General features: G+C 46.0%; 1 protein-coding gene across 2 annotated transcripts in view; it reads right to left on the bottom strand.

Moving 5' to 3' along the window:
* NTN3 (netrin 3) overlaps positions 1–26,642 on the bottom strand; it is a 111,040-nt gene that overhangs the window by 45,233 nt on the left and 39,165 nt on the right. For both annotated transcript variants that reach the window (XM_053364615.1, XM_053364616.1), the window contains one exon: positions 8,021–8,209. In XM_053364615.1, the coding sequence (XP_053220590.1) occupies positions 8,021–8,209 (189 nt within the window). The remainder of the gene's footprint in view (positions 1–8,020; positions 8,210–26,642) is intronic.

Raw genomic sequence — 26,642 nt, 5'->3', positions numbered from 1 at the left:
GACCTCAGTGTCCAGCTTGAGCGACAGTGGTGGAGATGCTCCTTCAGATATACTGGGCCGAGGTCATTTAGGGCTTTAAAGGTCAGCACCAAGACTTTGAATTGTGCTCGGAAATGTACTAGGAGCCAAGGTCATTTTGGACCAGTGTTATATGGTCCCAGCAGCCACTCCCAGTCACCAGTCTAGCTGCTGCATTCTGGATTAATTGTAGTTTTCCTTCAAAGGTAGATCCACATAGAGCACATTGCATTAGTCCAAGTGGGAGACAACTAGAGCATGCACCACTCTGGCAAGACAGTCCACGGGCAGGTCTCAGCCTGCGTACCAGGTGGAGCTAGTAGACAGCTGCCCTGGACACAAAAGTGACCTGCGTCTCCATGGACAGCTGTGAGTCCAAAATGACTCCCAGTCTGCGCACCTGGTCCTTCAGGAGCACGGTGATCCCATTTGGGACCAGGGACTCCCTCACAACAACCCACCCACTGTCCCCCAAAGACAGTACTTCTGTCTTGTCAGGATTCAGACTCAATCTGTCAGCCACCGTCCATCCGCCAACCACTTCCAGACACTCACACAGGACCTTCACTGCCCTTACTGGTTCCGATTTGAAGGAAAGGTAGAGCTGGGTATCATCCTCATACTGCTGAAGACTTAGCCCAAACCCCCTGATGGTCTCTCCCAGTGGCTTCATGTAGATGGTAAAAAGCATGGGGGAGAGGACAGAGCCTCTGAAAGGTGGGGGGGGGGGAGAAAGTGCAAGCAGAGGAAGGGAAAGAGGGAAGGGGAAATTTCACAGCCGCCGTGGTTCCAGGCTTCCAGCAACTCCCTTCCCAGCCCCACAGAGGAAATGACTCAGGGTTTTTTCGAGAAACCGCAAGCTGACAAGTTCACCGCCTGCCCTGCCACTTTTGTGCTGGGTTGCAAGATTCAGGGCACATGTCTCCCAGCCAGCTGCTCTCCAGGAAACACGGCGGGTTGAAGGAAGGGGGATCAGCACAGCAGGCTGGGCTTCGCAATGGTCGGGGTGCCTGCAGATGGTAGAAAGATGCCCGGTAGCTGCCCGGCTGAGATTAGACCTCAACGATGAAGAAAGTGGGAATGAAAAACTAGGTTGAAAGCACAATGGCTATGGCAGCATTGCCCAAGCAGTCAGGAAAAGTGGAGTAGTCAGGGGAGGGGGCGAGAAATCCGCTTTGCACCTCTCTCTTTCTCTCCTAAGTAGGATGAGTCCAAAGGGGGGGGGAGAGGAAGAAGGAATGGGCAATTCTGTGAGTTCCACTTTCTCTCAGTTTCTCATTCTCCCAATCTTAAATTCAATTCCTCACATCAGTTAGTGAGTCTCAAGGGTTTTTTTAGTCCTCATGAAAATTCATCAGCATTTCCGTGCAAATCTCTCTGAACATACACATTTTGTACTCAGTTTTGCTCAATATACTCATATTTGCAGAGCACCTTCCCCTAACAGTGCATTTTTGTATGTTATGTTCATGAATATATGCATAATTACACACCTAGCACATGGATTTTTGTACACATTACTTGGCTGAAGAACTGCATTGCAAAATTTGAAGAAGCGTGAATCTCAAAGGGTGTCCTTGTTTTGGTTCGCAAATTGTTTTGGAGAATGCAAATTAAGAGGGCTCACTTTTAAATGAGAACCAAATTGAATTCATGACCAAAGACTACCCCCTTTCTCTTCATCTTCACTCAGAATGGGCTTACTTCCTCCAGGTTTGTTCCAAGAATTCTCAGCAGGGAGAGGTAAACCTGGGTTTCTTTTCTTAAGAGTTCTCTGAAATCTCAGGAAGATCTGTTTCACCCCAAATTAACTAACTAATTAATTAATGCTAATTTATTAATTTATATAGTGCTTGTTTGCCAAAATGGCTTCTCAGCAGTTTACCTAATTAAAATAACCAATAAAAAAATCCATTTGGGCATTAAAATATCCTCAATCAAAATATAAAATAAAAAAGACAATTTAAAAGCATGAGAATTAAAATGGTTAAGAAACACTGACAACACGGATAGGGCCTCTCATATTTCATCAGGGAGGCCATTCCACAACATTGGCACCACCAGTAGAAAAACCATAAGTTGTTACCATAAGTTGAAAGGCCGTGGCAAAACCAAATGGTTTTCCAAGTAGAGAAAGGACACATTTCCATGGTATAGCACATGCCTTTGTTACAAAAGGTTCCAGCTTTAGCCACCACCTCCAGGTAGGGCTGAGAATGACCACCTGCTTGACTCCTCCTGCAGTTGGGATCAGACACTGGATTCACCTGGCAGGCCATAGCCAAAACTCTTTTCCACCTGTCCCAGGCAGGTCAAGTGCATGATGTCAGTTGAATCAACTTCAAAGGTATTATCAGGAGCTCACTCTGAGCCAGGGCTTGAACTGAAGGCGGAGTGGAAGCAGGGGTGGTGTGTCCCATTTCACCTCAATCTGCCCTGCCCCTACTGCCTGCGCCATCTCCACCAGCATTGGAGAAGTGGTGCCAGCATCAGCACTGATTTTCTGGGTGAGAGTGCCCCGATTTCTAGTGATAGCTCACCAAAATTGCGCAAGGTCTCAGGGAGATCTTGCTAGAAATTGGCACAATCTTGCCTGAAATCGGCGCCGGCTTCTCTGCTGGCGCTAGAGGTGATGGGGCAGGTGGGGTGCCACATCAAAAAGTTTGCAAACTGATGCAAAAATGCAGAGAACCAAGACTAGAAAAAGGAGAATCTGGAATCAGCAGATTTGACCATCTGTACTTAAGCAGCTCATGCGTTGGACTGCCATATTCCACCCTTCCCCGTGGCAATTTCCTGCTGGAGAGTCACCCACCCTGCTTTTCATAACCCATCACCCAAGCCGTCCCAGGCAGCTCCTGGAATGTCAGAACCTGCTTGTTTCCAACGCAGCTGCCGTGGCGAGGCTACAAAAAGCACGCGGTCGCTCGGGGGGAAAGAGTGTGAACTCTTCAGGCTACGGGGAGACGGGACGGTGTAGAAGTGAGGCGCACATGAATGGGACGCCTTGCCAACTCAGCTGCTTGGGTGATTAAAAATGATTAGCTCCCTATTTCCTAATGACCTGGCTGGGAGGCTTGGCTCGCTCGCCTGGCTGTGCCAGACCCCTGCTACACACCGTCTGCCAGCTCTGCCTTCAGCTTTATGAGGCGCTTGTTAAAACTGTGAAGTTTCTCCTCGCTGCATCATCCACGTTCCATCTAAACCCCAAGGGCAGGTTGGGATTTTTCTAGGTAATGCAATCAGGCAGAGAGGGAAAGGGGTTTCCACTGCAGCCAGCGCAAGGCACTTCTTCAAAGAGAAAGTGTGCAGCTCCTTTTGGCCCAGGGTGCGTCTCAGCTACAGACTGTTATGACCTGCCAGAGAATTTCTTCCAGGTGCAAAACATCCATAAACTAAAATATATTCGGTTACTGCAAAAATAACGCTGCCGCACCACCCACCCCAATCCTACAAAATCCGACTAAGGGTCAATGCTTATACACTAAGAGCATTTAAAAACAACAGCCTATGACTGAAATGCTCTTTTGCATACAGCCGTGCTTCGAATGTTGAAAATTCACGTTTTGACTTGGGAGACGAGAGAAAATGTAGAGTGCGAGACTGAAAATGCAAACGGAAAACGTGAGCATCAGCCATCATTGCCCCTTCCCTAGGCATGCTGAGAGCAAAAAAACCCCACCTCTAACTGTTCACTTGCTTCACTGCTGTTCCCCCCATTTATTTATTTTTAAAAATGCTTTATTCATATGGAACTTTTTGTGGACTGCAACAGGTTGAGCAGGGACAAATTAATACACATACCTTGCAGCCATCATCCTGATGAAAACTGGCCACTCCCTCCAGGGCATTAACTGGCATTAATGGAAGTGTCCTTCTGGATGCAAATAGCAGCTTCAGGGAGGAATGGTTTCTGGGGGCAGGGGGAGAAGAAAGGCTTATTTCCCACCCGCTGGAGGTTTGATGCTAGTCAGGGTACTTCCAGCAATGTGAGAGAGCTGGTTCATATGCAGAGCAGAGCTTATGGGTGACTAACCTGTGGCCCTCCAGATGTTGGGTACCACTTTGGCCATTCATAGTAAACATAAACACAAACACTGAAAGAGAGACATGGACCCTCCACTAATAAGCTGTGGAATCTCAGCCACCTCATTGGGACAGTGAAGAGAGGAAACTTTCTCGCCGGAAACACTCTTGGCTCAAATAAGGACTTTTGGGTCGGAGAACACGCGCCCCAAGTCTGCTTCCTGGTCCAGCTGCACATGGCCCGGCTCTGACAGCAGTGGTGTGGGTTGGAAAATTGTTGTCAGAACCATTGCACTCTTTTTCCATGGAATTTCCCCCCCCCTATTTTTAGAAATGTGACGCTCATAGAATTAATTAGTAACATAATGAACAAACACAAGACAAGTCAAGTTGGTCATCTGGGATGGGTGCAATGCCAGTCAAATCTCTGAATCAAAATTGTAATTATTGGCAAGGGGAGTGAGGAGGTTATCCATCTTCAGTGCTTTTATGTTGTCTAAGTTTGAATAATGCTAACGGAGTGCAGGCTATTGATATGGTATTGCAAGAATTTCACTAAAAAAATATTTCTGTGTAAAGTTTTGAACTTGTTTTAATAGGTATGCACAGCATTTCACTATATGGCTGGAATCCTAACATACTTCCTAAGGAGCAAGTCCCACTGAAAGAGTGAATATCCACAGGATTGCACCAATAGAGAGCTTTAGTGAATTTCCTCCCTCACCCCACCCCACCCCTAAATCAAATATTTCAGTTCCCCTTCTTATTGGTGCTGGGAAACTTTTGATATTTTTAAAGAGGACATAACATTAGCTTTTCAGTTTATTAAATATTATTTAATTATATTGCTATACCACCCATTAACACAATCCTCTGGCAGTTTATAAAGTCATTAAAAATACAAAACAATATATAATAAAAAATGAAAACAATTGAAAAAGCTATAAACAGTGCAAATTGACGCATAAAAGTCAGCGCAACCACAACAGCATACAATCAATTTAAAAGCAGAATAATAACAGCAAGGGGAAAATAAATTGGTGCGAGAGTTTTAAAATGCCAAATCCCTATTGTAAATTAGAAGGCCTGGAAGTATACAAAGATCTTCGCCTCACCCCCTAAAAGTCCATAGAGTGGGCACCAGGCCAGCATCTCTGTTTGCATTCCACAAATAGGGAGCCAGCACCAGAAAGCCCCCGCCTTCAACACACTGGTGCCAAGTGGGACTGGTAGGGTCAAATAATTCTAGTGTTGACCCCATCCTCCTCCTTCCTACTGAATTCTAGAAGGCCAATACTGAGACTAAGGAAGTTGAGACAGCTTGTGCCACCCCCTGGACTGGTTGAGAAAGAAGGCAGGCAAGTGGGGGCTGGCAGAGGCCAGAATGAGGCCGGTGGGGCAGTGCCTCATTCATTCCAATGGGCCAGCCTCCACTGTATTTACCAATCCCCATGGACCAGTTGAGTTTTCAAGTCCATTTTCAAAGGAACCTCATGCATAACCCAAGCAATAATACTACCAAGTGCTTGCTAGATCCTGCATAACTGTTGCATGGCGAGGTTGTAGCTTGTAGATCTACCTATCGGCTGAGCCTCATAAAACATCATCTGAGCCACCAAGGCCACCTGAGCCTCAAACCAATCATGATAGAAGATTCCAAACCGTGAGCCTGCAGGTTTTGGGAGAATGCAAGCTCCTTTTAGAGCAAGCTGAACATCACCTAACTGGGCAGATGAACCATCCACTAATAATACCTATCTTGCTAGGACTGAGTCTCAGTTTATTGGCCCTCATCCAGTCCTTTACTGTGCCAAGGGCCTCACCTGAGTGAGATGGAAGGGAGATGTAGATCTGGCTGTCATCTGTGTATTGTAGCCTCAGGCTACACCTCTGAAGAACCTCTCCCAGTGGTTTCATGTAGATATTCAATAGTGTGGGAGCCAAAACACTATTGGTAACTCCGTTTTAAGAACAGTCCGGTTTAAGAACGATTTGGTTTACAAACTCCGCAAAACCAGAAATAGTGTCTTGGTTTGAGAACTTTACCTCAGTCTAAGAATGGAATCCGAACAGTAGAAGGGCACCGGCGGCAGGAGGCCTCATTAGGGAAAGTGTGCCTCGGTTTAAGAACAGTTTTGGTTTAAGTACGGACTTCCGGAACGGACCACTGTAGTGTAAATTGCAAGGGACAGAGAAACATTCCCCAGCATCACCTTCTGGAGTCATCCATCCGAGTACAGACAGAAGCTAGCGCAATGCAGGACACCCATCTCCCATGCAAGGCACAAGGAGGGCATGGCTGATTATTTCAAAAGGCCACTGGGATGTCCAAGAGGAGCAATGGGGCTGCAGTCCCCAATCTCTCTTTCAGCAGGGGGTGACTGTGGCAATTTCTGTTCCAAAACCAGGTCTAAAGCCCAAATGTGAGTCCAATAAACATGTTCAATCACATCTCAATGCATTTCGGGCAACAGAAAAGAGTACTCCTCTTTACCACATTGCAATAATACGATAACTTCAGATGAAGGGTAGCTAATCATCATCATCATCATCATCATCATCTGTGGACAGCCTAGTATAAACCCACAATTAATGCACTATTATTGTACCAACTGCATGTTGCAGAATACACCTGCCAGTCCAGAAGGTCCCTGAGTGCAAAACCATCCTTGAGAGCCAGTGTAGTGTAGCGGTTAGAGTGAGAAACTAGAACCTGGGACACCAGGGTTGAAATCCCCACTCAGTCATAAATCTCACTGAGTGACCACCGTCTGCCACTGCCTCTCAGCCCAGCCTACCTCACAGGGCTGTTGTGGGCATTAATTGAGGAGGAAGGGAACCATGTACACCACCTTAAGTTCCTTGGAGGAAAAGATGGGCTATACAGTGGTACCTTGGGTTACATACGCTTCAGGTTACATACGCTTCAGGTTACACACTCCGCTAACCCAGAAATAGTGCTTCAGGTTAAGAACTTTGCTTCAGGATAAGAACAGAAATTGGGCTCTGGCAGCGCGGCAGCAGCAGGAGGCCCCATTAGCTAAAGTGGTACCTCAGGTTAAGAACAGTTTCAGGTTAAGAACGGACCTCCGGAACGAATTAAGTACTTAACCCAAGGTACCACTGTACATGGAATAAATAAATAAGTAAATAAAATAAACAGCTACCATGGTTCTGGATGCACCTTTCAGCTGTTCTAATAAGCGTTCCAGAAAGATATATATTTTGAAAGAGGATGCTGAGAAGCCTGAATGAAGAAAAGAAATGCTAATTGCGGTGGATACACATTAACCCAGGGATAAGCTATACTGTGGGTTAAAAGCTGATGATGCATGCAAGAAGCCTGCTTCTCATTTAAACCCAGACTCCAGATTAGTATAAATAAACCATGACGGGGGAAGGAATTATTCAGCGCTGACAGAGCCATGGTTTCTTGCCTGAGAGAAGCACCAAACTAGGAAGTGCGTCTCCTTCACCTTTGGATAGGAACGCAAACGTCCAATCTGAAATTAATTAAACTGGATTGTAAAGCAGCGATTATCGGGTTTGGTTGAGGCACTGGGGTCACTACTTCGCTCTTTGGGGTGTGTTTCTCAACGTAATTTGACCTTCACAATTATCATGAACAACAGTACATTTTTATTTCCCATTAGGGCCAATTCCCCACCAACCTCAGTCTGATCCCAGCCAGCCCTCGCATACCTGCCTTCTTACATCTGGCCCAGGGATGGACCAGCTGCCTCCTCCTGAGTCTCAGTGTGGTCCTTGTAGAACTCAGCAGGGAGGTAGAGGACAAAACTAGGTGAGGTGACTCGGCCTGTCAGCCCTGGCACCACATGTCCTGTCTAGGCTCCCTGACTTCAGCCGTACCAGTCCTAATGGTTGCCAGCCATGACTAAGTAAACTGGCCAACTCCTAAGGGGCTTAACCTTGACCTTTCTCACAGGGAAGGTTGGGAGATGTTCTTGTTCCTTACCTTTGCAGGCTTTTCTGTCAGTGATGGATTTGCTCATGTCTCGGTAGAAGCCCTCTTTGCAGTAATGGCAGTGTCGCCCAGCAGTGTTGTGGCGACAATTCAGGCAGACCCCCCCACTCTTCCGTCCCGAGAGTTTGTAGAGCTCCATGTTGAAACGGCAGCGGCGGGCATGGAGATTGCAGTTGCAGGCTGTGCAAAGAAGAGATGGGACAGGTCAAAGGAAGATCTGAAAGACCCACTCACTCTCCTCTTCTCTGTCATACAAGTCAGCTCCTCAATTTGCTGTTGTGTCCCAACTGAGCAAATTATGGCTTCTGTGGACCACCATTTGCCTCCAGCCCAATCTTGGCATCCCAATGAAGGCCATGGTTCCCAATAAGGCAGTGTGGTGTGGTGGTTCGGGTGCTGGATCAGGGCCCGGGAGACCAGGGTTCAAATCCCCACTTAGTCATGAAGCTCACCAGGCAACTTTGAGCCAGTCATATTCTCGCAGCCTAACCTAACTCACAGGGTTGTTGTGAAGATAAAATGGGGAAGAAAGCAACGTATGCCACATTAAGCTCATTGAAGGAAAAGTTGGATATACACATAATAATAAATCAATCTACCATTTGTAGTAACCATGGTTTGCTCTATTTTGACATCACAGTAAACTATGGTCATCACCAACCAGAAAGTGAGGGAGGGAACTACAGAGTGTGAGAGGAAGGGAAGAAAGGAGTGCAGAACTCCAAGACACAAGTGCCTAATGTCCTAATGCATTGTTGGGATGGGGCATCTGAACCTAGTCTTTAAGTTAAAAAGAAAAGAAAAAACATAAATTTATTACATTGATTAAAACTATCCTTATTCTAACCCATCCCAGGCCACCAAAAATTCACTGATAGAAAACACTCAGGGTTGTACCTAACTAAGCTCTAATCAGATGACATCCACTGAAATTCATGGGCCCAAGTTAGTTATATCCATTGATTTCAATGGGTCTACTCTGAGTAGGATCAACATTGGAAACAACTTTTAGAAGTGGAAATGCTCCTCTTTTATACACTTCCTCTGCACCGGCCTTCATTTTATACACCTCTATCTTGACCCATCCCTCTCCCCATCCCAAAAAATAAAATGGGGAGAAAATGGTCACTCCACTCATCTTGACTCCTGCATCTCCCCCACCCCCATGCAATACCTGTTCCATCCAACGCCCCTGCCCAGTGCCCGTGAGAAGACCACCCACCTTGAACTGGGCCGGGGAGGCGGCAGGGACATTCTCTCTGCTACTCACTGCCAGAGCTATTAAGGAGCACGAATTGTACCAGCTGCGACCAGGTTATGAAATTGGGGGGGGTGCAGTGCGGGGAGAGAGTCAGCGGTAGCAGCAGCAACAGAAAAAGCTGCTAAACTCATTTTGCTCCCTTCTCCCTCCTTCTGCACCCCTGGTCCCTCTCCCCATTAACCACAGAAACCAAAGTTGGAAGGGGGGTGGACAGGATTCTTGTGTGCAAACTTTTCTTCTTCTTCTTCTTTTAAAGGGAAAACATACTGCCAGCTCCTGTTCAACATAATCACAAAAAGATAATGGGAACAAGGTTCCCCCTGGCTATACCCCGCTGCCGTCCGCTGCCCTTGCGGCCCCTGCCCTTATTCCTCCCTTCCCCGAACGAATCTTGGCCAGGGTGAGAGTTTTTCCAGGCGTGCTGTGAAATTCATTAATGTGTCAGCCCAAGATTTAACTGCTGGGCCTGCTTATCATTTGCATGAAATTTCCTCTCGGCTAACTCACTGCCCCCCCTCCACCCGGCATCCTGGCGTGCTTTGCAGACCTCACTGTTTCTCTTTGTAACAGAAGAAAGTGGGGAGGGCCGGGGGATGGGGAACCCCTTGAAGATCAAACAGCTCCGAAGCACATGGGGGGAGACTCCGGGAGCTCAAATAGCTTCACGCTGGCTAAGAGCAGCGTTCCCCGTATCCCTTCCCAAGAGCCTTTGCTCCATCCTAACTACAGAGCAAGATTTGCCAGGACAATAACAATAAACATATTTTCATAGTGCACCCACCCACCTGCCCGTATATATATAAAAACACCTCCGTAAAACCCATGGGGCAAATCAGAAAGAACATGACAATAAATTCTCATAAATGTCAGACTCCAATTGGTGCACAAGGGGATTCAATCCTGAGTTGGCAGCAGCAACCAGAATCTTCAGGTTGTGGCCAGGGCTTGCCAACACTCTGCTCCTTGTGATGCTTGCCCTGGGTCACCCTTTTCAGGGACTCCACTGAGAACCAGGGCATGCTGGAGCCATCATTTAAATTCCCCACGTGACTCCTCTGGGGCATTGTGGGAAACTGGTTGCGGCCGCCATTTTCCTTTCCCAAAATGCCTCAGACCAAGGCATTGCAAGGCCTTAGAAGGGCAGCTTCACCAGCTCCTAAATTAGACCAAGCCAAAGTTATGGGGCCGAGTGTGAAGGAGAGGATGCAAAACAGGGTCCCCTAGAGTTGACCCTGATCTCAAACCATTAAGGTATGTTGCAGCCACTAACACGTGTCGAAGAAGAAGGGCAAAGCAACACATTGCCCATCTACAGGGAGTACAACCTGGACAACAGAGTGAGCAGGCACATACTGTAGGCCACCATCTTCCACTATGGTAAGCTGAATTGCATTTCTATTTAACTTACAGAAAGCAGGTTGTGTCCCGTGTTATTCCTACTCAGGGTAGACCAACTGAAATTAATGGGCATGACTAACACAGGTCTATTAATTTTAAGGGGTTTACTCTGAGAAGGGCTTAGTTGGTTACAACTCAGTAGTTCTCAGTTTGAAACTATAAACTTCGATTAGCATGTGCAAATTTTATGCAAATCTCTGTCTTCTTTCGTCCTGTTTTCCTTTTGGCGATGCATTTTTGGGCGATGTGTAAGTGGCCATTTTACCTCTGGCTTGGGAGAGGCTCCATGCCTACCTTTTAATGGGCCTGGATTTAAATAGGGAGAGCTTGATTGGGAAGAGATAACAGTGTCATTCACAGACACTTGGCTCATTTCAGATTTTTAATGCGGACTCACCTAATCAGACTTCCCAAGACGATACATGAACTGAAATGCAACTACCCTCTGAAATTTGTACTTCTCTGAATTTTCTCCACCCGCAAAATGTGTACAAACCACACATATTAGGGGAAGGTGTGCATAAGAATGTATACATTCATAAAAATAACATACAAACATGCATTGTATTAGGTGAAAATTGCTTGCAGAAATGAACTTTAGGGAAATTGCATTCTAAAATGTGTATATTAGGGGAAATGCGCACTAAAACGCTGGTGAATTTTCATGAGAACTGAAAAAAAATAGCAAACTGATGCAGAAATGTGGCAAACAGAACTTAAGGCTGGGAAAATGAGAAGCTGACAGAAACTGAAATAGACAGATGTGTCCATTCCCACTGGCACTTCTGGCTCACCATTGATTTATTACTGGGCATACACGGTTCTCTCCCTCCCCTACTTTATCTTCACAAGAACCCTGTGAAGTAGGTTAGACTGAGAGGCACTGACTGGCTCATGGTCAGAGAGCTTCATTGCTCAATAGGGATTTGAACCCTGGTCTCCCAGGTCCAAGTCTGACTCCCTAACCACTACACCACGCTCCCCCGATTGCTGGCTTGCTTGCTTGGGGAGCGGCAGCTGGCACATCCCTCCTCCTGACCTGAAGTTCCCATGTACAGGACGTTCCGCATTCTGCTCCCTTTGTTAGGGAAGCCCTCAAGGACTATTCATCAGAGGTGAAGAGGTGAGATGGGAAGGAAGCATGGGTAAATAATTGCCCAGGCTTGTCTCATTGCCTCTGACTTCATCAGTAACAGTTTAGCTTAGCAAGGCCAGAGGCCAAAGAGAGGCTTAAAACTACTCACAGCAGCACCTAAGCAACAGGAGACCATTGCAGTTGCACCAACACTGGAAGGTGCTTCCTCATACCGGGTAAGGCCATTTGTCCATATAGCTCAGTATTGTCTACTCTGATTGACGAAAACTCTCCAGGGTCACAGACAGAGGTCTTCCAGTCATCCCCTATAACCTGATCGTTTTAACTGGAGAAACAAGGCATTGAACTGGGGGTCATCTGCATGCAAGAGAGGTGCCCTGACACCACTGAGCCATGGTTCTTTCTGTACTTAGCTTCCTCCCAGACCAAAGGAGTATCTAGCCTGAGATTCTGTTCCCCCAAAGTCCCAATGAAGAGACCACATCGCAATCACATAAACCTTTGCAGGAACAAGATATTTCTACGTCGTCAAGTAAGTAACTCTTAAACTTTGGAGCCACTATTGACAAGTCCCTGTACCTCCTAGACTTATCATCTGCTAGAAAAGAAAGAAACACTTTACGAGGACAGTCCTCTGCTCGGAGGTGTCCACTACATGAATTATTGTCCAAGTCCAGTTTAAAGATAAATAGTTGGGGGGACCTTGAAGTCACCTATCAACAGGGAACAGCCTCAGGACAGCAAACTAAGCAGGCACACACAGGTCCCCTCATCAAAGTCCTCCTTACTAAATTTCACATACCCATAAAAGAGAATAACTTTTAGGCAAGCTTCCACCCTCTTGTTCAGTGATGCATTCCCTTCTTTTTTTTACATGTTGATGGCTACTCTTTGAACAGGTGGAACCATGTAAATGAGGGTGAATATGGAAGCAATTGGACTGTGCTAGAATCCACAACTTTTATATATTAATATAATAACCTATATTAACACCCAGGATGTGGCCATCCACTAAATCAGACCATTGGTTCATCAAGCTCAGGATTGTCTAGGAAGTGGGTCTCCATGGTTTCAGATGGGCATTTGTTCTCAGCCTTAGCTGCAGGTGCTGGGGACTGGACCTGGAGCCATCTATGTACAACTCAGACACTCTACTGCTCATCTAAGGCCTCCCTGCTCCATGTTAATGATCACGGATCAGATAAAGTAAACGAGTGCATCTGATTCTTGAAGACAGATTATACAGATCTGCCTGGAACGGAAATAAAGCCAGAAATAAAGATATCCAATTTACTTTCTGGATCCACTCCGTCTGGACAGCTACAAGTATTTAGAGCTAACTAGAGCTCCCGCTGTTTCGGTTTGCTCTGGCAACCTTTGCATGTAACCTGTGCAGGAGATATTTTCCATTTTGGCTGCTACTCTCTCCCAGAGGGGAAAGAAACTGTTCCAGAAAATTACTTAAGCTTCTGCATATGGCCTACTCTGCTCACCCCCTCTTCTTTTCAGACAACGACAGTAGCCAGGGACGGAATCCTGAGTCCCTCAAAGGAACCACAATACCATCAGTGGAAGTTGCAGAGGCCAGTTCTCATGATGGTTATCAATGGGAGTCTTACTCAAGCATTCCTCAGGCCTTAATTGAATATGCAAGAAGGGGAGAGAATGCATGAGGGTGCAAGCTCCATCCCCATCCCTAGTGACCTCTGTGTGTTTAAGGGAGACTAAGGCAGGAAATCCTCCTTTACTTGTGGAGGTTCCGGGTTCCAAAATGTGTGGGAGCCCCATAAGTACAGGCAGTGGTGGCAGACGCCCACTGGAACTAGCAGGGATAATGGTGGGTTTCCATGTAGATGTGGGTTGGCTGAGGGCAGACTGAGGTTGGTGGAGTAAAGCAACCATTAGCCCTAAATGGAAACAGAAGTGGAAATTGCCAGTGTTCCCTTATTGGTCCGATGTCTAGAAGAGAAATCAATCCACCGAATGGCAATTGGTATTTGCTGCTGCTGCTGTTGTTGTTGTTGTTGTTGTTGTTGTTGTTGTTGTTGTTGTTGTTTTTCAGTCCGTAAATAATAAGTGATTGTTAAACTTCTAGTTTAAATTGTGTTTGCATTTAAATGAATGACATGGGAATAATTAAAACAATAATTATGCTAAATTTGTAACTTATGTAAATAATTCTGAAATTATGTTAACAGCAGACAGTGAGAGATTAATACTGTGGTATTTGGCAGAAACTGAACTGTAGTGGAACAGAAACAATCCCGATTGTGCCAAAGAGACAGATATGAATGGAAACAGCTGCTTTCGGACATTCCTTACCCCACCCACTTGTGTGTCCTGAATAAGATGAAGGTGATGAGTTGAAAATGGCCTGATTGTAATGTAGGGAGGTGAAACTAGGAAGGAGTGGGAAAGAGGAGTCTTTCTTGAGATGTACATGTTCATTACTGCTGCTTGTATAAGAAGAGAGAGGGGTATGTGTAAAAATCAAGTCTAGTCTACAAAGGCAAAAATTGCACATATTGCTCTGCTCACTTTTGCCTCTGGCTCCTCCCACCAGAATGTGGCCCTCAGGAAGTTGCCCAGAAGGGAATGTGGCCCTCAAACTGGAAAAGGTGCTACAACCCCTGGACTGGATGGACCTTTAGTTTAATCCAGCAGAGATGTTTCCATGCATCATATTGGTCGTTAACCACTGTGTTGTTCTCTCAACAATTGCTATCATTAAACAGTAGATTCCCCCCTTCCCCACTTTTAAATCCATGAATTTTGATGGGGGGAAAATAAGATTTTAGTCCACATCATGCATGTGGCCGCACTGGCCGTTAAAAGGTTGCCACTGCTAAACAACATACACAATTGATAACACCTGGGGAGCAACACTGTGGCAGCTAGCAGTGTCAAAGCCAAAGTATTTAAGATATCTAGTAAATGCCAAACAATGTGGGAGGCATTGTTCAAACGAAGCACAAAGCAGCCAGATTCTGCCATCAGTGAAGTCAAAGGCTTTTTGTTCGGCTGTCTGTTTTTTGAAAGATCACTCCCAAGGTTGGGGTAAAGCCAGTAGCAGAAAAATAACTTTCCTGCTCTAGCATGTGGATAGATATTAATACCACTAGAAAATTTTTGGAAATCGAGGCCTAATGAGACCCTGGAGAGAATGCAATGTACACACGTATCCTTTCAAGAATTCAGCTGGTGCATAGAAGATGGATGGTTTTGCAAAGACCAGCTACAATTACAAATGATACGGGCAAAAAACCTTAACAAATAAAAATGAAGGGCAGAATTAGGTTGACCATGTCTCCTCCTTTACAGACCACAGTTCTCTGTTTCAAAGGTGGAAAACCTGCAGGCAGCAGATGGTGCTGATCTTTGAGCATCCCTGACTATTGGTAGTACAGGTGGGAGTTGATGGGAGTCATAAGCAAGCAACATCTGTGCTTGAATGGCTGCCTGGTCCAAGTGTGGTTTAAATATAAAGATCCATAAGAAGGGAGAGCAGGAGAGGACCTTGTTGCACCCAGAGAGCAGCTCGATCAAGGCACACAGGAACCTGGGTCTTGCTCTCTCCCTCACTTATGGTGAGGTGCATTATCTTCTCATTTAAATGTTAGTCACTATTTCTGAAGATGCATCATTTGCCTCTGGCCCTACCATAGGAGCCAACACCTAGGGGCTGAGGGGTCTTCAGCCACCCCGATAAAATATTTGAGGGGGCCAGGCCCCCCAAAAGTTGATAGGCATTGCCATTCAAATGGTGTGTGTGCACTGCATCATGTGATAAGGTTATGTGGGGTGTGACTTACCTGCCCCCTCAAATATTTTATTCAAGTTGGCATCCCTGGGCCCTGCCCACCACTGGCATGTGTGACCCTCATGAACTTTTCCCAGTAGGGAGTATGGCCCTTGTGTCTGAAAAAGGTCCCCCGTACCTGCTCCAGACCCCCAGACCCAACTGTCAGCATCCAAGAGCAAATTAAATCCCAAGGCAGATTGCAGAAGAAAACAAGCAGCCTACGCGGTAGGGTTGGCATGTCTCCCTCAGATCCTTTCCTCAACATGACTGCGCTTGATCTTCCACCACGAAGCATGTCGTTTGCATATTCTTCCCTTTCCCTCCCAAGTCGAGGGGAGGAAGAGCAGCTAAAAACTTGTGCTGCAACCACGAGCCAGTTTTTGTTACAGCTCAATCTCTCCCTGTCTCATGTTAATCACTAATTAAAGGCCTGAATGGTCCCTGCTGTTTGAGGGTATTAATAAGAATTTAATTGCATAGTTTCAGGCTAATTATATAGGAGCTCGCTTCCTTCCTCACACAAGGGCAGCCAATTTCTCTCCCCCCTCACCTCACCCCGCCTTTCAAAAATCACATGACCAATTAAACAATCACAGGTTCAATTAATTTGTAAATAATGGGCCAATTACATAACGCTGCAATTCTCTGCTCCGTTTCTAAAGGCCACCGACGTCCGCCACCCTCCTCCCACAGGAATCCGTAACCTGCCATCTTCCTCTAAGCATTACCGAGCATTAAGCACACTTACTGTCTGCGATCTGGCTGGGAGCAATTAGTCAATGGAACAGTCTCCATGAAATTCTAGAGCCGACCTCAGTGCCAAAGCCACAACAGATCGGAGCTACACCCCATGCCTTCACTGGAGAAGTGCCTGGCTGCAATGCCTGCAGGGCAGGGTTGCTACTTCCGCCGTGTAGGAGGGCAATCCAGGTCCTGAAAATGCCACCACTCCCTCAACCACCCAAAACCATCTTAATGAAACCATTCAGTAATAAGCAGGTTGGGAGCTGCACACCATGTTTAGCTTGGCCCCTTTACCAGGGGCTGCCTTGATCACACCAGAGAGAGCAGTCATTTCAGGGGTGGCGTCGAAGTGAGGAGAGGCCACATTCACACCATGCATTTAAAAGTGCCATGATACTATTCTGAAAGGGCATGGCTTCCCCTGGAGAATTCTGGGAGCTGTGGTTCACTGAGGGTGCTGAAAGTTGTTAAGAAACCCTCCTTTTCCTCCTACAAAGCTACCTTTCTCAGGATGCTTTAACAGTTAACCCCTTTTCCCAAGGAACTCTGGGACCTGCAGCTCTCTCAGGGAAATAGGAACCTTCTAACAGCTCTCATTATGGTGCTGGAGGAGACTCTTGAGAGTCCCATGGACTGCAAGAAGATCAAACCTATCCATCCTTAAGGAAATCAGCCCTGAGTGCTCACTGGAAGGACAGATCCTGAAGCTGAGGCTCCAATACTTTGGCCACCTCATGAGAAGAGAGGACTCCCTGGAAAAGACCCTGATGTTGGGAAAGATGGAGCGCACAAGGAGAAGGGGACGACAGAGGACGAGATGGTTGGACAGTGTTCTCGAAGCTACCAGCATGAGTCTGACCAAACTGCGGGAGGCAGTGGAAGACAGGAGTGCCTGGCGTGCTCTGGTCCATGGGGTCACGAAGAGTCGGACACGACTAAACGACAACAACAACAGCTCTCAGCATCCTGAACAAACTACAGGATTGGCAAGCTGTTCTGTTTGCTTGGTTTTTGTTTGAACCTATCAAGAATGTAGACGCAGATGCAAAGCATGGAACTGTGGTTGGAATGGGAGGGAAATGTTGTGTGCCTCCCCATGCCCATGGTTTTCTATAAAGGAGACGCTCATAAGAACACTACGTCCAGGGTCTAAAATAATCTAGTTGCATCACTGGATGGTCCATTTACCAATGCAGTATCCTGTTTCCTCTAGTGCTCAATCAGATGCCTCCAGGACCCCAAATAAACACCCCTCGTTTATTCATTGCCCCCAGCTGATGGTAGTCAGAGGAGCACAGCCTCTGACCAAAGGAACATAGGAAGCTGCCTTATACTAGGTCAGACCATTGCTCCATCTGGCTCAATATTTTCTACACCGACTGGCAGTCTAGGATGCAAACCATGGTTCTCTCCCAGCTCTACCAGAAGGTGCTGGGGGCCTTCTGCATGCAAGACACTGAACATGAAGGTTGGAATTAACTGCTAACTTCCACACACACACTATGACTATGAGCAGGGCATCAGTGGCATGGAACATGGGGTACAAGTTGCTGTTTCTGACATTTTTTATACTGTAAACCACCTTGCAATCTTTGGATGAAGGATGGTATATAGATTTAATACATGACAACAACAACGATGATGATGAAGATGATGATGATTCAGGAGTCCTGTCCAGTTTCCCACTTGACCACTCTAAAAACTGGGCTAAAGAAACCAACACTTTTACTCAGTATAAGGAAGCTTTGTGTGTCCACATGATTCTCCACAAAGCAAATGCATGAGCAACTAAATTAACAGACCTGCCAAACTGAAAGTGAGGGAGATTTAGGTTCTGTCCCTGCCATGAATGTTTTCACTGTTTGGTCAACCTGTTCCAAGAAAATTGCAGTGTTTTAACATTTGTATTTTGATGATATTTCTAGATAACTGCTAGGCACAAAACAGGCTTCATCTTGCCCTATGTCAATGTTGATTAATAGATTAAATCTTTATGACTTTATTCTGTAAACTTTGAGCTACGCATTTCCAGCAACCTTTGCTTGCAAAACAATACATGTGAGCTATCTAGCAGCTCAAGGGATGTGGGTGGCGCTGTGGGTAAAACCGCAGCGCCTAGGACTTGCCGATCACATGGTCGGCGGTTCGAATCCCCGCGGCGGGGTGAGCTCCCGTCGTTCGGTCCCAGCTCCTGCCCACCTAGCAGTTCGAAAGCACCCTTAAGTGCAAGTAGATAAATAGGGACCGCTTTATAGCGGGAAGGTAAACGGCGTTTCCGTGTGCGGCACTGGTGGTGGCTCGCCAGTTGCAGCTTTGTCACGCTGGCCACGTGACCCGGAAGTGTCTGCGGACAGCGCTGGCTCCCGGCCTCTTGAGTGAGATGGGCGCACAACCCCAGAGTCTGTCAAGACTGGCCCCTACGGGCAGGGGTACCTTTACCTTTACCTTTATCTAGCAGCTCAGATTTAACAATGGCTACCATAATCATCTGCAAAGTACTCTCAGATCTTGTCAAGCACTCTGGTTAAGCACTTCTGGCTCTGCAAACCTTGTGTTTTGGTCCAGAAGCATCAGCATGAAAAGTCACCTGGTGCAGGCTGAGTTTGGACTTTGCAACTGAACACATTCTGAATGGTTTTCAAAGAGCGATGTTGCAAAGTGCTGTGCTTTGATTCAGCAAGCTCAGCACCCCAAATAGTTTAACTGCCAATTTAGAAATATTAATGAATATCAGGATGACATCGACCAGAATTAAAATAAAGTTGAGGGATCAGATATCAAAGCAGGAAGCAGATCATACCTAAATATAGGTGTCTGACTAGTGTGAACAGTCCTGACTTAGTAAATTCATTTTAAATTATTTTTAACTCTCTAGCACAGTCCAAGTTGCATTCTGAAACTATGGCTAAGATTGGGCTGTGTGTATGTGTGTAATAATTTCTCGGGCTAGCTCTGTGCTGTATGCCATTCCTTCTGAATTCTAAGTGGAAAGATTCCTAAAATTAATTTTTTAAGCAGATCATGAAAAATTTGCCACAGCTTCATTTGCTTTTTTTAAAAAAAAATTCTTGTTTTACATTTGTTACTTGTGTTGTTTTCCTTTTTCAGTTTAATCATGCTTATACTGAAAAATGATCCTTTGAACTTTTTTGGAAACTCCAGGGGCATCTCTATCATACCTCTATGTTCTGTGCATCTTGACTCTAGTGAATACACAAGCCCATAAAGGCTGAAATCTTATCCACACTTATATGGGTGTAAACCCCATTGAATTTAGCTGGGCTTACATGTGAGTAAAGCTGCAGAGGACTGTGTTACAAGGTGAGTGGACTTTTGGACAAGAGAGTCAGAGGTGTGCTAAAGGAGAATAATGAGATTGCAGAGAATCTGAATGAATTATTTGCACCTGTCTTCATAACAGAAGATGTGGGACAGAACCTGAACTAACCTGCACCTGAACTAACTTTCTCATTAAGTAAGACTGAGAAACTGAGACAAATCGTGGTGGTGAAATTTGAAGTTCTAGGCATTATCAACTAATCACTGCATCCAAATGGCATTCACATGAGAGTTCTAAAATAACTCAAATGTGAAATTGCTAATCTGCTAAGAAAAATAAGCAATTTGTGCCTAAGATCAACCTCCACACCTGAGGACTCAAAAGTGGTCGACGTAACATCAATTTTTTTAAAGGATCCAGGAAATTACAGGCTGGGTAACTTAACACCTGTTTCAGGAAAATTGGTAGAACAAGTCTTGCTTTAGCAGAACCACCATGGCTTCTGGAAGGATAAGTCCTGTTTCACTAACCTCTTACGAATTCTTTAAAAGTGTCAACAAGCATATAGATAAGGGTGGTCCAGTCAGCATTATTAAGACTTTCATAAAAACTTTCATAAAAACTTTCCATAAAAGGAATCAGAAAGCAGGAGAAAACAGACACTTCTCCTGATGGAGGGATACAGAAATCAGATTCTCCCAAGTATTGCTATTGGGACTGGTGGAGCTTTTTCAAAAATGATTGATCAGGGTGGTTAAAAAAAGAAGAAATTGTGGAGAGCTTCAAAAGGTTCCCTCCAAACTTGGTGAATGGGCATTGAAATGGTCAGTGTGATTCAATATAAACAAGAGTAAAGTGATGCCCACTGAAACACAAAATCCTATAATAGCATAGAATTCAATTAGCTTTTACTTAGAGTAAACCCAATGAAATTAATGCACCTAAGTTAGTAATGTCCATTAATTTCAATGGGACTAGCATGTGATACCCTCCACAAATTCACTAAACTAGCAGTGACTGGCCAGGAACAAAACCTTGGCATCATGGTGGATAACACAACAAGGAAGCAGCTCAGCCTGGGAGCCTATGCAGGTGCTATACAGCCCATCCTGGCTCTCATTCAGGCCCTGGTCTATGCAGGTGTTTCCATGCACCTCTCCCTTCTCTTGACTACACAAATAGTCAAGCACTTATGTGAACCTCTTGTTTTTGTGTGGCTGGAATGTAGCCTGCAGTTATAAAGAGTTGTGTATGTTGCCCTGCCTACCTTTTGCCTCTGGCTCCCCCTGCCCCACTATGTGGCCCCCAGAATGTTGTCCATGGGGTGCTTCAGGAGGGAAAAGGATGGATCAGGTCTACCTTTTCTTCAATTGTTGCTTCCGTATATTCCTTGACTCCATTTCCCCCGGCTAAGGTGGTGGTGACCTTCCCAATGGCAACCATTTCCCCACCCCATCCAACCTGAATTCTAACTAGAATAACATTATATAATCATGGACTAACAGTATGTGATCATATAGTACATGGCCTTGTTCACAGAGGGCATCCCAGGATGAGAAGGGGAAACACCCATCTTTGCCACCCGCAAACAAACCAGTGGAAATGAGGTGACCTGGGTTATAAATGTCTCCATTTTCATCTGTGAAGTGTCTGAAGGTATAATAGCTGTGTTTGTTTTTAATTTTGCAGCCCCATCTACAAGCCCTTGTTCCACAGAAAACAGGGAGCATCAAACCGCAGTGGAAAAGGCTGTTTTTCTTGATACATATCTGGCTCATGCCATAAGTGTGGAGGAGGAGAGCGTGTTCTTACAAGACTTAGAGGTATATTATTAGGTGGCAAATGAGTGCTGCATTAGGGGAGGTGTGTTATTGTTCAGTCCCTGCCCCTCCAGTAGTCCCTAGTTTCTGCTGCCCCTGTTAAATTCTGCCTTTGTTTAGAATGTCAGCCTCCATACATACTCACACAAAAACACCCATCTCTTCCCCATGCAAGGACCCATTCCAACCAGGCAAAGACACTCAAGGAGGGCATGAAGCAGAGCCAATGAGAAGTGCGGCCTGGGGAGAGTTCTGAGGGCCAGACACAGAGGCCAAGGGGGATGGGGACATTCGTCCTCTAGGTCTGAGGCTCCCCACTCATATAAAGGCCCCCTTCTCAGGTAAAGATTGGTTGCTCAGCCAGCCTCAGATTCAAGGCTGTCCTGGTTGAATGTCCTCAGCTGGTGGGCCCTTGTGGACCTACCTGGTGGTGGCAGTGAAGCAACCACTCTGTGAAGTGCTCTGAGCAGTACCAGAAAAACTGGCTCTGAACTGCCATTTTAATTTCCTCGACATATCGCTCCAGGATATTGTAGCCTCAGAGAGATGCTGGATCCAGCTATCTGGTGCCAATGGCAGAGCTTCATGCTCCGGCACCGGGGGGCGGGGAGCAGGTGGGGGGCATGGCTGGCACGCATCTCGGGGGCGTAGCGCATGTCCTGGGAGCATGGCGTGCCGCCTGTGGGGGTGTGGCGCCCAGCGTGGGCAGGGGGCAGCCGCGATGGCGCCCCACCGGGATCGCGCTACCGGGGGGTGGGGGTGAGGTTCCAGTGCAGACATCCTAGGGCCCTGGTGCCCCAGCATCTGCCCAAAGATGCCAGCTGCTGACACCTGCCCTGTAGCTGTATCATCTCTCTTCTCTGTCTGCATTCATCTCCTTGTGGCAGAAAGTGTCTCCACCATATTTGTGGAGCAAATCCCATCTGAACTTAGCACTCTTCATCAATAAATATGACCTTCTATTATAATGATCTGAGCTGACCAAAATATTCAGAACAAAAGAAAATGCATCTCTTTAAAAAGACATATTCCATTGGAGCATCTTTGTAAGTGATTTGGAGGGGAGGGAAAGAGATTTCTAAAAAAAGATTCTAGCAGAATTAATTCAGGCATCCTGACACGAAGGGACAATATGATCACCTAGACTATCCCTTGCACTGGCAAGTTTCCTTAGCCCTAAACGTTCCCAGCTGAACAACTCATCCGGTCTTCCTTTTTTTCGGTATAATAATAATAATAAAAGAAAATTAAGCTGCAGACAACCAAAGGTTTGTGCCAAACACACTAAACCCACAACTTGGAAATGTGCCCAAACCACAAATGTACTGAATCCTGAAAACTGTTCAGATCCAAGTTGTGTTTTTTGTTTCAGTAACCAGACACATTTTCGTTTTAGGAAAACATGCACACAAAAATTCATTCATGCCACCCACCAATCTTTGATTAAATTGGGACGGTCTCTCTTTGACACAGAGTTTGCCATGCTGTCCCAGAAGAAAATAATGAGTGTTCTCTCTCTCTCTCTCTCTCTCTCTCTCTCTCTCTCTCTCTCTCTCTCAGAAGCCTCACACAAACACCATCCCAAAGACCTGGGAATGATAAATAATCACAGCTTGCTGTCCTACGAAACCTGGTGGCCAAACCACAGCTCCATGCACGAGAGAAAGAGGCTATGACTGGTTGTAAGGACTGGTTGCATTAATGTCCTGTCATGAGCCACAGTGTTCCACTGATGCACTGAATGCTGTGAGAATGGAATGCTGGATTACATGGGCTTTTGGTTTGATCCAAAAACACACACGTATACACCACTTGATTGTTAAAAAACAAGCACAAAGTCATTTACAAAAAGGTAAAATAATAAAACCACGGGGCGGGGGGTCATCACCATAGTTTAAAAGAAATACCAAAACAGATTAAAGTTACTTCAGTTATGTTCTTATGTGAAGAAACACAGGAACGCAGGCAGCAGCAACCTTATGCCAAGTGCAATCATTGGCCCATCTAGTTCAATATGGTCTACACTGACTGGCAGCAACTCCCTAAGACTTTAGACAGCGGTTTACTCTCAACTAGGGATGGATTGATCTGTAGATTTGAGTTTTCTCAATTTCTATTTTTTCTAATCTTAAATTCGGTTCTCCACATTTTTGCAGTAATTTGCAATAAAGAAATGAATTTAATCTTCATGGGGAAAAACCAGCATTTTAGTGTTAATTTCTCCTAATACACACATTTGTATGCAATCTTGCCTATTATACACATTTTTGCAAAGCAATTTGCCACAATATAATGCATTTCTATTAATATATGCATTTTTATGCAGACTTTACCTTCGATATGCATTTTCTTATACATCACTTGGCTGTAGAACCACACTGCAAATCTGAAGGAAGGTGGATTTTAAGGATGCCTGCATTTTTGTTGGCACATTGTTTCACAAAGTGTGAATTTGGTAGGTTCACCTTTAAATGCAAACTGAATCAAATTTATCCCCCATCTTTTCTCTTGACCCTACCTGGAGATGCTGGGGATTGAACACGGGGCCTTTTGCATGCCAAACCGATGCTCTACCACTGAGCATCTTTCTTTTGGAGAGACAGAGAGAAAGAAGTTGCACAGGTCCAGCAACCCAGGATTTTGCAACTGTACTGACACATTTATTCCAAGTCAAATGCAGACAGAGAGGGTGTGTATGACAAAGGCAGGATAGGGAAGTGCAGAGACTATCCATGTCAACAATCCTAACTGTGTTGACAGGATACCTCAACCTCTGTGCCCAGCCTTAACACCTTTCTTAACACCTGTCTCAGTTGTCTAGGTGCTGCACAAGGAATAAGGAAATGCAAGCGTCTCTGTCTGCAGGTTTATGACTGACAAGGAAAAGAGGACAGAGATGGAAAAGGCAGGCAAGCAAATTCACCCTTGCACCAGTAGCAACCCTAAAATATAAATATAAGCCACAGAACATGAGTGCCAGGTGTCAAGGTTCATGGTCCAAGGACTCTGCGTAGAGTGCAAAGGGGCAATGTTGTGGCAAGCAGAAATCAAGCACACACAGAGAGCATTGCAACCAATGCAGCTCCTCTTTATGTCCACTCCAGAATGGGGAGGCTGTGACTCTCCATTCCTGATGAGGAACGGTTGGGGGAATTGGGTATGTTTAGCTTGGAAAAGAGGAGCCGGAGATAGCAATCCTCAAATATCTAAAGGGCTGTCACATGGAAGACGGAGCAAGCTTGTTTTCTCCTGCTCCAGAGCGTAGGACCCAAACCAATGGATTCAATTTACACAGAGATTCCAACTAAACATCAAGAAGTAGTTTCTGATGGTAAGAGCTGCTTGACAGTGGAGCAGACTCCAATGAGAGGTGTTGGACTCTCCTTCCTTGGAGGTTTTTAAGCAGAAGTTGGAAGGCCACCTCTTAGATATGAGCTAGTTGAGATTTCCGCATTGCTGGGATTCGGACTAGATCACACTTGGGGTCCCTTCCAACTCTACAATGATACGATTCTATGAATTTGCTTCCTTCCAACCAAGCCAGAAACTATGGTTGTTCTTATTTTTTAGAAGTTGGAATTCATTTCACGCTATCTGTGATCTGTGAAGGTCTCTCCCCTCCAATTTTTTAAAAATTGAATTTATGATTATGCACGTTACATGAGATAATAGTTGGAAGCATCCACCTCAGCCTTGAGAGTGAAAAGCAAGCATCAGTGACAACAAACAAACAATTAAGTATGGAATACACCAGTTAGAAATTAAATTACGATGGAATCTACCAAGCAGTGCGGCTGAGGGAAAAGAAAATTTTTAGACATTCTCATTGCTATGGAAGATGGAGCTCCTCCAGAATGAAAGCTGGGTGATCGGGGCGCAGTTGTTCTAACAGTTCCAGGTAGGGTTGGAAAAGACTCCCTGTCTGAAAACCAGGAGAGCAACTGCCGGTCAGTGTAGTAGACAATACTGAGCTTGATGGACTGGTGGTCTGCCCCAGTATAAGGCAGCTTCCTACGTTCCCTACCCTTGACCCCATTGCACATATGTCAAGAAACTGAGGTAGAAACACCTAGAAAGGCAGAAGGTTCTAGACTTGGAATCACAGGTGAGGGGAAGGGCTGAGGAAGAGGATCCACCTTGCACACAGAATGTCCCAGGCTCAATCCTCAGCATCTACAGTTAGGGCTCAGAGAGACACCTGCCTGGAACCCTTGAGAACCACTGCCTGTCTGCCTAGATTGTTCAGTAGCCTGACTGCATGAGGCAGCTTCCCTACAGTAGACTCAGCTTCCTGGCACTGCTCAGAGAGGCAGGCCACACACTTTTTTTTTAAAGGATGGGGATCTACAACAAGCACCAGCACTGTGTCCTCCTGGGGCAGGAAGGCCCCAGCAGCCGCCTGAGGGTGTTAGACGCTGGCGACAGCCCTGCAGCCACAACATCTCTGTAGTAGCCACATTTGCAGAGCCACACAGCTCTTTGTAGCACAAGTGTCTCTGCCCGTACCACATTTGTAGAGCAATCCCCATCAGTTTGCCTCTCTTGGCTAATAAAAAGGGCTGGCTAATATATTATGGAACCCAGAAGACAGCTCTCAGAATGTCCTGCAAGGTTATGACACATGCTCCCTTGGCCTGTACAGTGTGTGGCACAGGGTAGCCTGGGCTAGCTGTAGAACAGTGTTGTGGAGTGGGGTGGGGTATGGGGACTTCCCAGGCGGGCCCTCTCCCTTTAATTGGTGCTAATTGCTGCGTCTGTTCCTGCTGGCCGGGGAGATGTTATGGTTGAAAGGCACAGAGGGGAACGCTGGAGGAGCTAATCCGGCTTTCAGCCGCTAAGCCCCCTTTTGGAGGCGTGTGATAGAGGGGCTCTTTCACAGAAGGCACAAAGCCTGCAGGAGGAAAGGGAGAAATAGGAGATGGAGCCGACAGGAAAAACTTTCACACGGCAGCTCCGCTAAGCCGCCTTTGTGCGGGTGGACTTGTCAGGGGTGTCTTAAAGGGACACTGCCTCCCTCCTCCCCAAAGCCCTACGCCTGCATTCCTTTTTCTCTCCTCTTGTTCGCCTTTTCAGTCCCATCTGCCAAAGGGTTGACCCCCATAGGGATACTAAAGGGGGAAATCCTCCCCCAAGTGTCTGTTCAACTAGCTAGGAGGGGCGTTCGAGGGAAGCGCCAATGACTTTGAGAGACTTTGGGCCAGGTCTCTGCTGA

Source organism: Podarcis raffonei, chromosome 14, assembly GCF_027172205.1.
Source record: "Podarcis raffonei isolate rPodRaf1 chromosome 14, rPodRaf1.pri, whole genome shotgun sequence".
Taxonomy (NCBI): domain Eukaryota; kingdom Metazoa; phylum Chordata; class Lepidosauria; order Squamata; family Lacertidae; genus Podarcis; species Podarcis raffonei.
This window is presented reverse-complemented; position numbering and strand designations above follow the sequence as displayed.